The sequence below is a fragment of the Phalaenopsis equestris genome, unplaced genomic scaffold, assembly GCF_001263595.1.
Source record: "Phalaenopsis equestris unplaced genomic scaffold, ASM126359v1 Scaffold000287, whole genome shotgun sequence".
NCBI classification, from domain to species: domain Eukaryota; kingdom Viridiplantae; phylum Streptophyta; class Magnoliopsida; order Asparagales; family Orchidaceae; genus Phalaenopsis; species Phalaenopsis equestris.
The window spans coordinates 1105173-1119832 of record NW_018164729.1 but is presented as its reverse complement, the minus strand read 5'-3'; the positions used below and the strand labels follow the sequence as shown (position 1 = coordinate 1119832).

General features: G+C 32.3%; 1 protein-coding gene across 2 annotated transcripts in view; it reads right to left on the bottom strand.

Moving 5' to 3' along the window:
- LOC110024980 (cyclin-T1-3-like) overlaps window positions 1-14660 on the bottom strand; it is a 37461-nt gene that overhangs the window by 3674 nt on the left and 19127 nt on the right. For both annotated transcript variants that reach the window (XM_020725194.1, XM_020725195.1), the window contains exon 3: window positions 7682-7763. In XM_020725194.1, coding sequence (XP_020580853.1) covers window positions 7682-7763 — 82 coding nt within the window. The remainder of the gene's footprint in view (window positions 1-7681; window positions 7764-14660) is intronic.

Below are 14660 nucleotides of genomic sequence, written 5' to 3'. Positions count from 1 at the left end.
ATTCGAGATATCAGGTGATATATCTTTTCTTTCATATCATTTTATTCTTATTATTTTTCCTATTATAGGATTCTTGTAAGAGTTATTTATACCTCTGTTCATATCAATGAAAAGAATAAGTATTCCGCATTATTCTGAATTTCAACATTGTATCAGAGCTCCCCCTGACACTTGGACCAGAGAAAAAAAAATAATTCATAAGAAATGGCCGGTTGGAAACGCAATCCCCCCCTCCCTTGATGCTTGGGCAGGGAAAAAAAAATACTGCAGGAGGAAGAGCCGACGATGGATTTTGCTGGCATTGTTCAATCCACGAAAGCGATATCTCCGACGAGATGATGATGAGGCGGGTAGCCCCCACGGCGTTGTCTGGACGACGGAGAATCACGGGGATGAACATCTTGCGGAGAATTAAGTCGGTGTTGATGCGACGAGTGACCGCGATGGCGATCATCGGTGTCATAACTGATGTCAAGATCGCTCCATCCGCTATTGTTGGCTGGAGGCTTGACGACCATGCTGCTGAGGTTGACGCCGATGGGCGGACCTGGAGATAGCGATACGGATAGTGCCTCTGGTTCGCACTCCGAGGCAGCATCGATATCGAACTCACGGAAGCGATCTTTATGATTCTTTCCATGGCTTCTGTAGCCTAACGAAGCGGTGGGGAATTAGGGATTTGTAGAAGAAGAAAAAATAGTCGTTTCAAATATCAAGATGAGTATCTCTCCCCTCCCGCCCAGAGAATGGCAGGAAGGGAGTCCGACAATTCTCAAAGGAGGGTCGGTGACTAGAGTACGAAACCTTGCACTGATATCATGTCAAAATTCAGAATAATGCGAAATATTTCTTCTTTTCATTAATATGAACGAGGGTATAAATAACACTTACAAGAGTCCTATAATAGAAAAAATAATAAAAAGAAAATGATATGAAAGAAAAAATATATTACCTGATATCTCCAATAATTAATTCACATTAATTATTAGAAGATATAAGAAATAACATAAAATAGGAAAACAAATAATTCTTAATCAAAAGAAATAAATATAAAATAGGAAAGGAAATATCTTCTTATATTAAGGAAATAAATTATTCCTCATACATTCTTATATAAATAAATTATTTCCTATTATAATTTTTAACACTCCCCCTCAAATTTGAAATGTATGTTAATAATTCATAACTTGCTGAATAGTGAAGAAAAATTGGTTGTTTGGATTATCGAATTTCAACAAACATAATTACCTCTTCTGCTTCTTATAGCTACAGCAGCACACATCCATTTGCGTTGGCTATTTTTTTTTCATAAAATATTAGCCTTCTTGACGTAACAAAATCAAGTAGAATTATGACATGTTTTTAATATGTTTAAGTAGAATTAGAACCATCCTTTATCGAGAGAGCACATGTCATGCTCTTAGATTTTGAAAAGCTTTATTCCTTATGATTAGCATTTAAGAGTGTGTTCACTTAGCTATAGATCCCTAGTCCCAAAAGCAACTTTCCCTAGATATTCAAAAAATATAAGATGATTTCTTCTCATGGAATAGCTACTTCAGTTTCAACCTTGAGAGTGTGATGTAGAGCTGATTTTCCCATCATCCAGCAGTCCATGTCCCAAAGACTATAAGACTTGCATGCTCCAAATCATTGTATATGACATCTTTTTATCAATCTTATGTTGTGTCATACTGACTATGTGATGGACTTACATTATGTTGGCGCCCTTCTTTTGTTGATTAGAAAATTTACTTGAACACCTATATAATAAATTGAGAAAATGAATAAATATCCTTAATCAAGAGTTTTCTTCACCACTTGTTCTTAATATACTTAATTACAGGGTTTGTGCTCACTAGTTCTTCCAAACAACAATAAAACTTTACACATTAGCGAGAATATTGCTATCAATGATTCTTGGATCATAGGTACTAAGTTAAAACACGATGCACCTGACTTTCTTGATGATTACCATCATCAAATAATTTTTCTCAATCTAGCAATATAAACCCACCCAATTCTGAGCTCGAGCTTACTCTCTTCAGTCATTGTTCATTAGTTTGTTTAAATTTCTTTTGCATTGTGCAAGCAAACACTACACAATAAACAGAAGGTAAGCAAGAGAACTAAAATTATTATCGTTGATGACAATTAATGATTTATATTCATGTTAATGAATCCAGAACAATTACAGTAGATCAAATTCAGCTGATTTTGAGTAAATCAATTTCAAACCATAATAAACCATTATTATTATGGTTAATAATCCCTTGAATAGGCTCCATTATATGCTCATCAGACCTATATTGGAATCTCTCTTAAGCTCAGCACAAAAAAAAACTAATGATCTGTAGCCAACTTAATGTCAATTATATGCTAAACGCACAACAGTTAATCAAATTCCCAAATGTTCATCATAATAAAATTCAACAGTAGTTGCTTTTAATAGCGAAGATGGAAAATAATACAGCATAATAGATTATTTTGGCATTAAGTATCTTCAATTTCACCTGGAAAAAATAAATATAAATCATGAGTTTTATGCTTACAATTAAACACATACAAAAACAACAAGAACAAAGCCTTAATCCCACTACGTGGGGTCGGCTACATAATCCTTTTTCTCCATTGTGTCCTATTTAGCGTCATATTTTCATTTAGTTATAATAAATTAAGATAAAATTAAGATCATTTTTAATACAATAAGCCCAAGTCTTCCTAGGTCTAACTCTGCCTTTCTTAGCATAAGTCGAATCTAAAACATCTACTCTCCTAATTGGATCATAAGATGGTCGACGCTTAATTTGACCAAACAATCTAAGACGACTTCCTCTAATTTTATCCATCACAGGAGCTACACCAACCCTATCACGGATATATTCATTTCGCATTTTGTCCATTTTGTCTCCTTCTCTAATTTTGTCCGTCACAAGAGCTACACCAACCCTATCACGAATAAATTCATTTCACATTTTGTCTCTAAGTGTAAAGCCACTCATTCCCCTAATCATTCTCATCTCGGTCTTATAAAATTTTCCTTTCAGTCTAAGCAGTACTTTTCTATCACACAAAAGGCCCGAAGCATTCCTCCACTTCAACCAACCAACTTGAATTCTACTATTAACATCCTCGTCTATATCACCATCATTTTGAACAACAGACCCGAGATATCTAAATCGTTAACACCTTTTAATAATGAAGGCCTTTAGACTCCAGTGTAGACCTCCATAATTCAAGTTTTTTCCGAGGTTTTTTTTGGGCTTTTTCTCTCGTTTTATCCACGAGAAGAATATCATCAGCAAAAAGCATACACCAAGGTACATCCTCTTGTAGATGTCCAGTAAGACCATCCATAACTAAAGCAAAAAAGATATGGGCTTAAAGCCAATCCCTTATGTAATCCAACAGAAATAGGAAAATATTTGGTCAATCCTCCTTCAGTTTGAAGACAAGTAAAAGCCCTAGTATACATATCTTTAATTGCTTGAATATAAGTCATATCAACATCTTTCTTCTCAAGGACTCTCTGAAGGATATCTCTTGGAACCTTATCGTAAGCTTTTTCTAAATCAATAAAAATCAAATGTAGATTCTCCTTATTATCTCTGAACTTCTCCATCAAACCTCTCAATAAATGTACAGCTTTCATAGTAGACCCGCCCGACATAAATTCAAATTGATTATGAGAAATCTTTATAATACGTCTTAACTTATATTCAATTATCCTCTCCCATAATTTTAAAGAATGACACATTAACTTAATCCCTCTATAATTTGCACACTCTTGTGCATCACCTTTATTCTTAAAAATATGGACCAAATTACTCTTCCTCCACTCCTCAGGCATCTTTTTAGTTTTTAAAATAATATTAAAGAGTTAAGTAAGCCAAGAACTCCCAAATCTCCTAAATATTTCCATAGTTCAATTGGGATATCATCAGTTCCTACAAACTTTCCACCCTTAATTTTCTTTAAAGCCTCATCAACTTCTTTTTTACTAATGCGACAGTAAAAATGAAACGTTTTATTATTAATCATATTAAGATCACTGAGGTTGATCGTATTTTCAGAAACTTCATTAAAAAGTTTATCAAAATAACTCGCCCACTTTTATTGAAAATCTTTTTCTAAGAAAAACACTTTTTTTTTTCATATTTAATACACTTTACTTGAGTTAAATCTTTAATTTTATTTTCTCTTTGTTTGGCTTGTTTATACATATATTTTTCACTCTCCTTAGTATATAATCTATTATAAATATCATTAAAAGAAGAATTTTAGCGTCACAAATTGTTCTTCTAGACTCCCTACGGGTTGTTTGATATTTTTTCTCATTTTCTTAGCTTTTATTTTTAAATCAATTTTTATAACATAACTTCTTATATTTTATCTTTTCTTACACATTATTATTCCACCACCAACTATTTTTATTTATAGAAACTTTTTTCTTTTGATTCTCCAAGTACATCTTTTGCTACTTGTTTAATAGTGTTTGTTACTTTATATCACATAGCATTTGCATCATCATGAACATCCTAAATATTAAATATTAAATTTTACTCATAAAAATAATTTTATTTGTGTATTTTAGGTTCCCTCATCTTATTCTTTATTTTACAACTCTTCAACTTAAAATATATAACTAATAAACGACGTTGGGTAATTAAATCCTCACTTAGAATGACATTTACAATCTTTACAATCTCGATGATCTCTTATTCTCATAAGAAAATAATCAATTTGTGTTTTATTAGATCTATTCTTATAAGTAATAAGATGATCATCCCTTTACTTGAATAAAATATTAGTAATAACAAAATCCACACAATAAAAAAAAATCTAAAATGACTCTACCTTCTTCATTAGTCACTCAAAAACTATAGCCACCATGAATATTTCTGAAATCTTCTACCACTCTACCGAATGTTCATTTAAATCTCCTTCAATAAAATTTTTTTCTTCAAGAGGTATCATTTGTATTAAGCCTTTCAATTCATTCCAAAATATATCTTTAGACTCTATATTTAAACCTACTTGAGGAGCATAAACACTTATAATATTAAAAATTTTAGTTTCAATGATAATCTTAAGGGCTATAATTTAATCTTCAACTCTATTAATTTTTACAATATTATCTTTCAAACACTTATCTATAATTACACCATCATTTCTGGTGCGAATCTTACCAAAATACCAAAGTTTAAAACCTAAGTTATCAATCTCCTTAATCTAAGTTACAATTAAACACGTTTAAGTTGAAATTTTCATGTTTGTTATATAATAAATGCAACATCAGCACCTCAACTAATTAAAAAAAATGCAATAATTGATTTGAAAAATAACGATTTCATACAAGTTAGTTTTGTTATTTCAAGCAAATCAATTGGAAGGGAACCATAATTTTATATAAGTGTAAGTTTAAACATAATATCTTTAATAATAATAAATCGTTTCATTTTTATCGTCGCATTAGTAAAAAAGAAGTTAAGGAGACTTTAAAGAAAACTAAAGGTGGAAAGTTTGTAGGACCTGATAGTATCCCAATTGAAATGTGGATTGAAGTGTGGAAATATATGGGAGATTTAAGAGCTTATTGGATTACTAAACTTTTTAATATTCTTTTAAAGACTAAAAAGATGCCTGTGGAGTGGAGGAAGAGTATTTTGCTCCCAATTTTTAAGAATAAAGGGGATGCACAAGAGTGTGCAAATTATAAAGGATGTGCAAATTATAGAAGAATTAAGTAAGTTGATGTCATAATTTAAAATTATGGGAGAGGGTAATTAAACATAGGTTAAGACGTATTTCAAAGATTTCTCATAATCAATTTAGATTTATGTCGGACAAGTCTACCATCGAAGCTATACATTTATTGAGAGGTTTGATGGAGAAGTTCAGAGGTAATAAAGAGAATCTATATTTGATTTTTATTGATTTAGAAAAAGCTTACGATAAAGTTCCAAGATATATTCTTCGGAGAGTTCTTGAGAATAAAGGAGTTGATATGACTTATATTCAAGTCATTAAAGATAAGTCATTAAAGATATAAGTCATTAAAGATATGTATACTAGAGTTGCTACTTTTGTTCGAACTGAAGAAGGATTGACCAATTATTTTCCTATTTATGATAGATTATATTAACGATCAGCTTTAAGCCCATATCTTTTTGCTTTAGCTGTGAATGGTCTTACTGGACATTTACAGGAGGATATACCTTGGTGTATGCTTTTTGCTGATGATATCCTTCTCGTGGATAAGACGAAAGAAAAAGCCCAGGAAAAACTTGAATTATGGAGGTCTACATTAGAGTTTAAAGGCCTTCATTGGAGTAGAACTAAAACCGAATACATGGAATGTAATTTTAGTAGTAGTAGCTCTAGTGACAGAAGTGTAACATTCGGTGATCAAATTATTTAAAGGTGCGAACGATTTAGATATCTCGGGTCTGTTGTTCAGAGCGACGGTCATATAATGTGGCTGGTTAATAGTAGAATTCAAGCTGGTTGGTTGAAGTGGAGGAATTCTTCGGGCCTTTTCTGTGATAGAAAAGTACCGCTTATATTGAAAGAAAAATTTTATAAAATGGTTGTGAGACCTGCAATGCTCTATGGAGCTGAATGAAAATATGACACTAAATAGGACGCAATGGAGAAAAAGAATTCAGGTATCCGAACCCACGTAGTGGGATTAAGGCTTTGTTTTGTTGTTGTAAGTTTTAACTCAATCCCCATTGAGCTTGAGCGATTTTGATACAGTTGTACAGATGAGAAACTCAAGCATGCATGCATGCAAAGAAAATTCAAGACAACTAATCTTGAAAGGAGCCTGGCAAATACTACAAGAAAAGCCCAATGTTAATAGAGTAATTAATACTTGCAAAATTTGTCCTAGCAAGTGGCAACTGTATTAAAAAAAAAAAAAAGTGGATCAAGTTAGTATTGAATCTGCCAATCAAGGAAGTTGTTTTTGATGAAAATTTTGGATTGGGAACATAATCCTAGTATGACGATTTACATGTTTTTCTTTTCCACAAATCTCACAAGCTCAATGGGAAATGAGTTAAAACCTACACTTCTATAAACATATGGTTCCTTTCAAATTGAATTTCTCGAAATGGCAAGCTAACTTATCTGAAATCGTTATGTTTAAAATCAATTGTTGCATTTTATGAAAATAATTGCAGTGCTGATATGGCGTGTATTATAGAGCAAACATGAAAATATCAAAGAAAATTGAATGTGTTTAATTGTAAACATAAAAATCATGAACATGCATTTTTTCAGGTGAAATTGAAGATAATTAATGCCAAAATAATGTATTATACTGTATTATTTCCCATCTTTGCTATTGAAAACGACTGTCTGAATTTCAATTTGATGAACATTTGGGAATTTGACAGCCAAAAGGCACAATAATAACAAGTTATTGAAGCAATCCACCATATTAATGTAGCTCAAATTCACTTGAATAACACCGGGCAATATTAAAGGCATAAAATGCAAGCCGAAGTTGGAAATTTTATAAGAGGTTGAAATCATGCCGCATAAATAACATATAAAATGAGGTTAATTGAGAGGCTGCTTAAGCTAAAATTTTGGAAATTTTCTCTTTCTGTTTAAAATAAAACTAAATAATTATTAAAAAAATGAAGAACGTCAACTTGAATGAAATACTAACCCTCCGGTCATTTTTTGTGTGGGATTGGCGAAGAAAAAACCGATGACAAAATACTATGGCAGTTGCTATTGTCACCTGCGGTCTGCAAAGAAAATAACAATTCAGCAGCTCTAGAAATCATTAAAGACATGCAATTACCCACAATATCAACAACACTGCCAAAGTTCTAATTATAATATGCTCATAATACAAATCTGTACTTTAAATACATGAAAAATAATACATATATTCATGCTTTATACATTGTCCTGGCAAGGCTTGAATATACTTACGCAGACAAGCTGGGCCACTAGATGGTCATAAGCCTATCCAGTCTGTTCCAGAATTTTTTTTTCAAGCAAATTACCTATAAAATCAATGTTATGTCCACTGTCAATTGAGAACTCATGAATTTCTTTGAAGTTTGACTTATCCGGTGTAGAAAGCAGCACTTCCAACGTACACAAATTTCAGCTGCTCTTCTGGCCAGCCTCAGTAATTATGATGCCTTGTTTATGGTTCCATCTTCTTGTTAACAGTTTTTTTTGTCATGCTTACAATTGAATAAAAATATACCCAATTAAATACCAGACGTCTTCCATTGAAATTATTTCATTAATGTAATATTTTCATCTGCCTGCCTTATTAGAATTTAGATTTGGAAGATTTTGCAAGGTCTTATCAAAAGAGGCCGTCAAGTTAATTCAACAATGACAGATGACGCATTTTTTTATTGATGACACTTCAAGATCAGTTAGGATCTTTGTCGACTACAAAACAATTCCATTACCCTCGTTGCAAATTAGATGACAACAACAAAGTAATAGCATAGTATCCCATTGGTACGGCACAAAACTCATTGAACAAATTGATGATCACTCAAACTTTACTTGCTTCATGAAGTGGATTGTGTTGACATGTCAAGAACATCAAAATTATGCAAAAATTATTACCAATTTGGCTGAATCATCACATGAGAGAAATTCACAAAAATTTATTTATGTATGAGATAAAGACGAAACATTAGTGGGCAAGGGCAAAAAAAACTTGCAAGCGATCAAATATATGATCAACTTTAATTCCTTTTTCTTAATTTATCTAATATGTACCCACTAAAGTTTAGTCTTTATCTCACAAATAAAAAAATTTTGTGAGTTTCTCTCATGTGGTGGCCAAATTTAACTTTTTTGCATAATTTTGACATTCTTGACATGTGGACGCAATCCACTTCATGAAACAGAGAACTTTTGAGTGATCAACGATTTGAGCGGTGAGTTTGAGCTGAACCTATGTGCTACTATGCACTTCCTTTGTTGTTACCATCTACTTCAACAGCGAGTGTAATGGAATTGTTTTGGTGGAAGCGGTCAAAAAAATAATCAGCTTTAATTCCTTTTTAGTTTATCTAATATGTATATATGTACATAAATGTTTATATGCATATACATATCCGTTTCCCTCCCATTCACTCTCCACAACTTCATCTCTAACTCCCACTCTCTCAATAACAGCAGTAACAAAATATATTGTCTCAGCCAAATGCTCGACTTGGCCTCTACCTTATCTTTCTTACTGAATCCGTAGTCCAAGAAACCATCATGTTTTCCCTTCTTTCTTTTCCCAACCACCCCTACCTGATTTCTTGACACCCCCATCAACACTGGAGCATGGAAGTCAAAAAGAGAGCTCATCGGCAAAGGCACCCAAGGACCCATTTGCATGCTCACAAGAAGAGGAGGTTGCAAGCCTTGTGGATTTATGTTAAATACATCACTACTGGATGCATTTCTCATATATTAGGGTCGAAATTATCAGATGAGTGTGGGTGTGGGTAAATGATGTTGTGCTTGGTGAAGACTAAATGGCCGGCAAAGCAACAATCAAGATTCTTGTCGATGTAGATGTCGATTTTTATGTAAATACAGGTTATGAGCACAAGTCAACAGAAACATGAGCATGGTTTGCTTTAATATTAAACAAATATAGAGTGGAAGTGTTGAAAGGCCACTGAATGAGAAGGGATCGAGAATCAAATGCCTTAATGGGGAACCTAGGATGATACAATTATGAGTAAAAGAATGGAGACACCGGAAAGTTGAAGAGGGAGAAGATAAAATAGAAAGGAACCTGAAAATAAATGGCATTCCATATATTTCTCCAAAATACAAAATAAGGCTCCCCTTCTATAATAAGAGGATACATGTAAGATCAAATTTAAAAGCAAACGTAAACTTATACAAACAACATAAAATTATACATAAGGATAATTAAACATAATAATCAACTAATAAATCCTTAAAAAATCATAATGTAAATGAAAATAAATCCCAACTTAATTTATTATGCTGCAGCAACAATGTTTATGCTATTTGAAAACAACTTTGTTTATATATGCCAAATTTCTTAAATACATAAAAAGTTTCAAAAATAGAAGCAACTATCAAAAAGATAATTAATATAGGAAATAACTTTACAAAGATAATATGCATTACATATATTTTAATGGATGTGATATTATATGGATGATAACTTCCCAAAGCATAAAAAAAAACTTAAACTCATCCCAAGGGTTGTAAATGACCAATGCACTTGACCACAAATCGAACTCGGCTCGATTAACACTCGATCATGTTCATTCAAATTAGTAAATAAACAAGCTTGAATATTTTTTTAGAACTCGAAGGTTAAGTGAACCAAATTTGAGCATAGGCAAACCTATTTATTAATGTTCACAAACAAACTCATTTTTTATTCAAAACAACAACAGCAAAACTTGATCTAATTTAATTATATATTTAAGGGCAATATATTGTAATTTAATATCAAAACAACAACAACAAAACTTTACCCGGCTAAGTGGGGTCAGCCACATGAATCCCCATTATGTCTTATTGAGAAATTTAAGATCAATATGCATATAAATCGAATGCAGTTTATTCTTAATCTTTTTATTTCAAAGATATAGTTTGTTAGTACTACTTTACATAATTTCATTACAAGAAAAATTATTTACAGTTATATTACTTGGTAAACTTGTTAAATGCTAGTATAAAATTTATTCAATTGTTGGCTTATTAATATTTGTAGAATAATTGGCAATAATTTTATATAAAAAATTAAGTATTTTTTCTAATTTTTAGTTTGCTTATTAGCTTTATATGAAAAACCAACTATAAATCAAATTTTAAATTTTATATTAAAACTAAGTGCTTGTTCAATTAATATAAACAAGTCAAGTATGAACATTAACAAGTTTAAACAACCAAATATGAACATACATACGAAAGCCCGGTCAAACTAGAACCAAATATAAACAGTTTATGATTTAACCAAACAAAGTTCGATCTATGACATACACAACTCGACACGGCTCGATTACAACGCTAATCATCCCTACTCAAGCCTTTTTACTTAACTATATAGCTTGTAATGCTTTCCCATTAGACTTGGTAGATCATATTGTTGCCACTACACAAGCTTCCCCCCATCATGCTACATAACGAATTAATAAACGGCACAAAAAATGCCTTCACTTAGCCTAGAAAATCTATCCCAAGAACCAACTTGAAGTCGTCCATTAGTACCACAAACAAGTCCAAGAGCCCATCCATGCACCACGAGTGGTTTTCAAGCCTCGAGTTACACCTTAAATTGGTTTGGCCATAGATTTGACAACTTTTATTGAGCTACCTCTGACATTGGCCTGAAGGCCTGATCTATGAGTTGCTTCGATGAAAATAAAGTTATGAATGCATCAATAAACTAATGCCCTTTCGTCCTTCTAGTTGATTGTGGCATACACAAAGAAAAGTCCTTGGGCTAAAGTTATCATAATACTCACTAAAGAGATAATGAACTAGGTCGAGTAACCTCATTGTTACTTCCAAATCCTTGATCATCAAGTTTGGCGGTCAATTCACTGAGAGCCTTCATCTTTAGACAATCTCGTGTTCAATGAGGGCCACCACACCAGAAGCGTCTCTTTTAAGGGTTTGATCAATCAAAATTTTCTTTTTGCTTGCCTTTATCCCTTGGCTTTGAGAAACTTCGATTATGATTTTGATTGTCTTCCTTTCGAAACCTCTCCTATTCTATCCCCCATATTTTTCATTGTTGCATTCATTTTCTCTAAATTTGGATCTCATTTTAGTTTGAATGATAAATTAAGCTTTCAGTAGTTGCCAAAAAAAAAAAAAAAAGATTCCCTGTGCCTAGTGATGCCTTATCTCCATCTCAGACAGTGGTAGTTTATCGATGAAGTAAAAGTCTTTAATGGACAAATGGGGAATCTTAAATACAAGATTAGTGAGGTCCTTCACGTAAACTCAAAAACTTCTCAGTTGCTTAGATTTTCATAAACATCCATGCATCTCCTCTTCAGTATTCCACAAACAAAATTGCATTTTAAGCTCAATATTAGAGGCATAAAACAAAATAAAATAACATATACCTCTTTTTATATATTCTTGTCGTTGACACCACTAAAGCAAGACAATGTTGGTAAGATATAGAATTGAATTATTTAGTTTGGTCCCATTATCTAAAATACCCACAATATAAAAAAATTTCTTTAATCAAAATACGTTGTCTACCTCCTGAGCATTCCTAGTACCGGCAAAGCTCTTATGTTTTGGAATGTCAAGCTGTCAAGTGCCCATCATAAGAGTCGTTGTACCAATAAGGATAGCCTTCTTACAAAAGGCTAAACCCCACATGCTTTCCTCCGATTAAGCAAGTTCCCTATCATACGTGTCTCGCAACCATGCTACCTCCGCCATAAAATCATCCCAAATAGCATATAAATCTACTATGTCAAACTTTTCAAACTTGGCCAAGGCTTCACACGCCTCGTCATGGATTTTTGCTAAGTCTACATCTAGTCCTTCGAACCTTTGGTCTATTCCTCAATGTGTGCACCCAAATTACTCATGCTTTCCTCCACTAAAATCAAGCATACCTTAAACCTGGATATTACGTCCGTGGACTTACCCCGTGCTTTGGGTATGATAGACTCCATTTGTTTATCATGACGATGTCTCCTTGACGCAAGGACTCTATGTAGGTGGTTTTTGACCGACCAAACCATTTGATCCTTAGATTTTTTTTTTTTCATCACCAAACCATCTCTAATGCCAGCTATCACGCCCTTACTCTTTTAGTAAGCAAATGTGTGGCTTTTCAAGCATTAAGAAAGCCTAATTTCACCCACACTTGTCAACAACAACAAGAACACAAGTCTTTATCCCACTAAGTGAGGAATTTCACCCACACTTGTAAATGCTAAAATAGTCGTAAGCAAGACAGTTGGAAAGGAGGCTTGTATTATTATGAAGAAAAAATAACTTATGAAAAAAACATGAAAGGATAAAAATGGGGGGAGATTCTCTCTATTTATAGGCCAAGGAGATCCCTCCAAAAACATTCTAAACTTCATTATAATATTTACTCATTCTAGAATTCTCTAGACACATCAAACAATCCATAAATTTCTAGAGTATTCTAAATATAGAATCTATCTCTAAGATTATTAAGCATTCCAATGTTCTTCATAGCTCTATAAAATTATTTAGAACATTCTAAAGATATGATAATATTGCTCACATTAAAGTCCATAGAGCGCAAGCCTCGTCACAAAATTGCTCGAAAAGTGTTGAGGTACATCAAATTACATTATTTTAAACAATGAATGTATGTAATAATAAGAAAATATTTTAAAAATTGAAAAGTAAATTTAATAAATAGAAATTAAATAGACAATGTTTTATGAATCCCAGGTGTTCAGCCATATGTAAAATTCACTTCCATCTAAGATGCTGTGGCAAACGTAGTAGAAAATGGATTAATGGTAAAACTAAAAAGGTTCAAATGAGAAAAATTTATACTACTACATAACAGTCGAACATGTTCAAGGTAGGATGGGAAAAAAAATACAATATTTTGACCATGTAGTATTTGGTACAAAATGCAACAATAACAAGATTGATTAATGAGCCAGGATAGCAAGTAAATCAGATGAATCAAAGATAATAAGTCCGAAAGTTCTACAAAACAATTATGCAAATAAAGTTACAACTCATGCGGCTTTCAAATGAATGAATGGAGGAGAATAGAGAAAATCAATCCTAAATGGTTAGAATAAAGCTAATGATAGTAATGATAATGCTGAAAAATACTTCATCGGACTATAGTATGAAGGTGCATACGGGATTGAAGCAACAATATCTGAATCACAACATGTTAATAAATTTGTTTTGGAAACTCAAACTTTTCAAATGCAAGCATGTTTGAATCACTTTAACCTTTTCCAAAAGTGTCTTTTGGCCAAACCCAAAAGAAAGGTAAGGAAATTGTGTTACAAATAAGCAAAGACAGCTAAAATTTTACTTATTTACTGAATCAAACAATTCATATGCACTTTAAAATTTTATATAAAAATTTTAAAACATAGGACAAAAAACTAAGATTCAATTGTTTAAAAAATAAGAGCTTTTAAATTATCAATTTTTACACAAGTGCAAGCAAATTCCTCATCGCCATCACAATAAAAGGCCCACTTTGAGCACTTCTATCATTTACTATGTAAGAATGTCAAACATTCTGAGTGATTTAACCTTTTAAAAAATTAGCAAGAGATTGAAAATAGAAGGTACTCCAAAAAAGATGTGCTTCTTCAATGTTCCATGATCGACGAAAAGACAAAATTGTTAATTTTAGTATCCTGATAACTCTACTGAATGTTTATGTAACAATAAAACATTTAGCATACACTATAGAAAAGATTTCCAATATTGATTTAATATCTAGCAAACCAAAAATTCAGCTTAATCATAATATCATGATTATTTAGCTTTTTCTCGCTAATTCAGTCAGCTTTCTCAATCCTACTCTTCCAATCAGTCCTCCAATCATTCCTTTTAGCAAGCTACAGTAGTTATTAGCTGTATTTTGTACAAATACTTTTAGACAATTGTTGACCTCATTTTTGTGAGGTCTTAGTCTC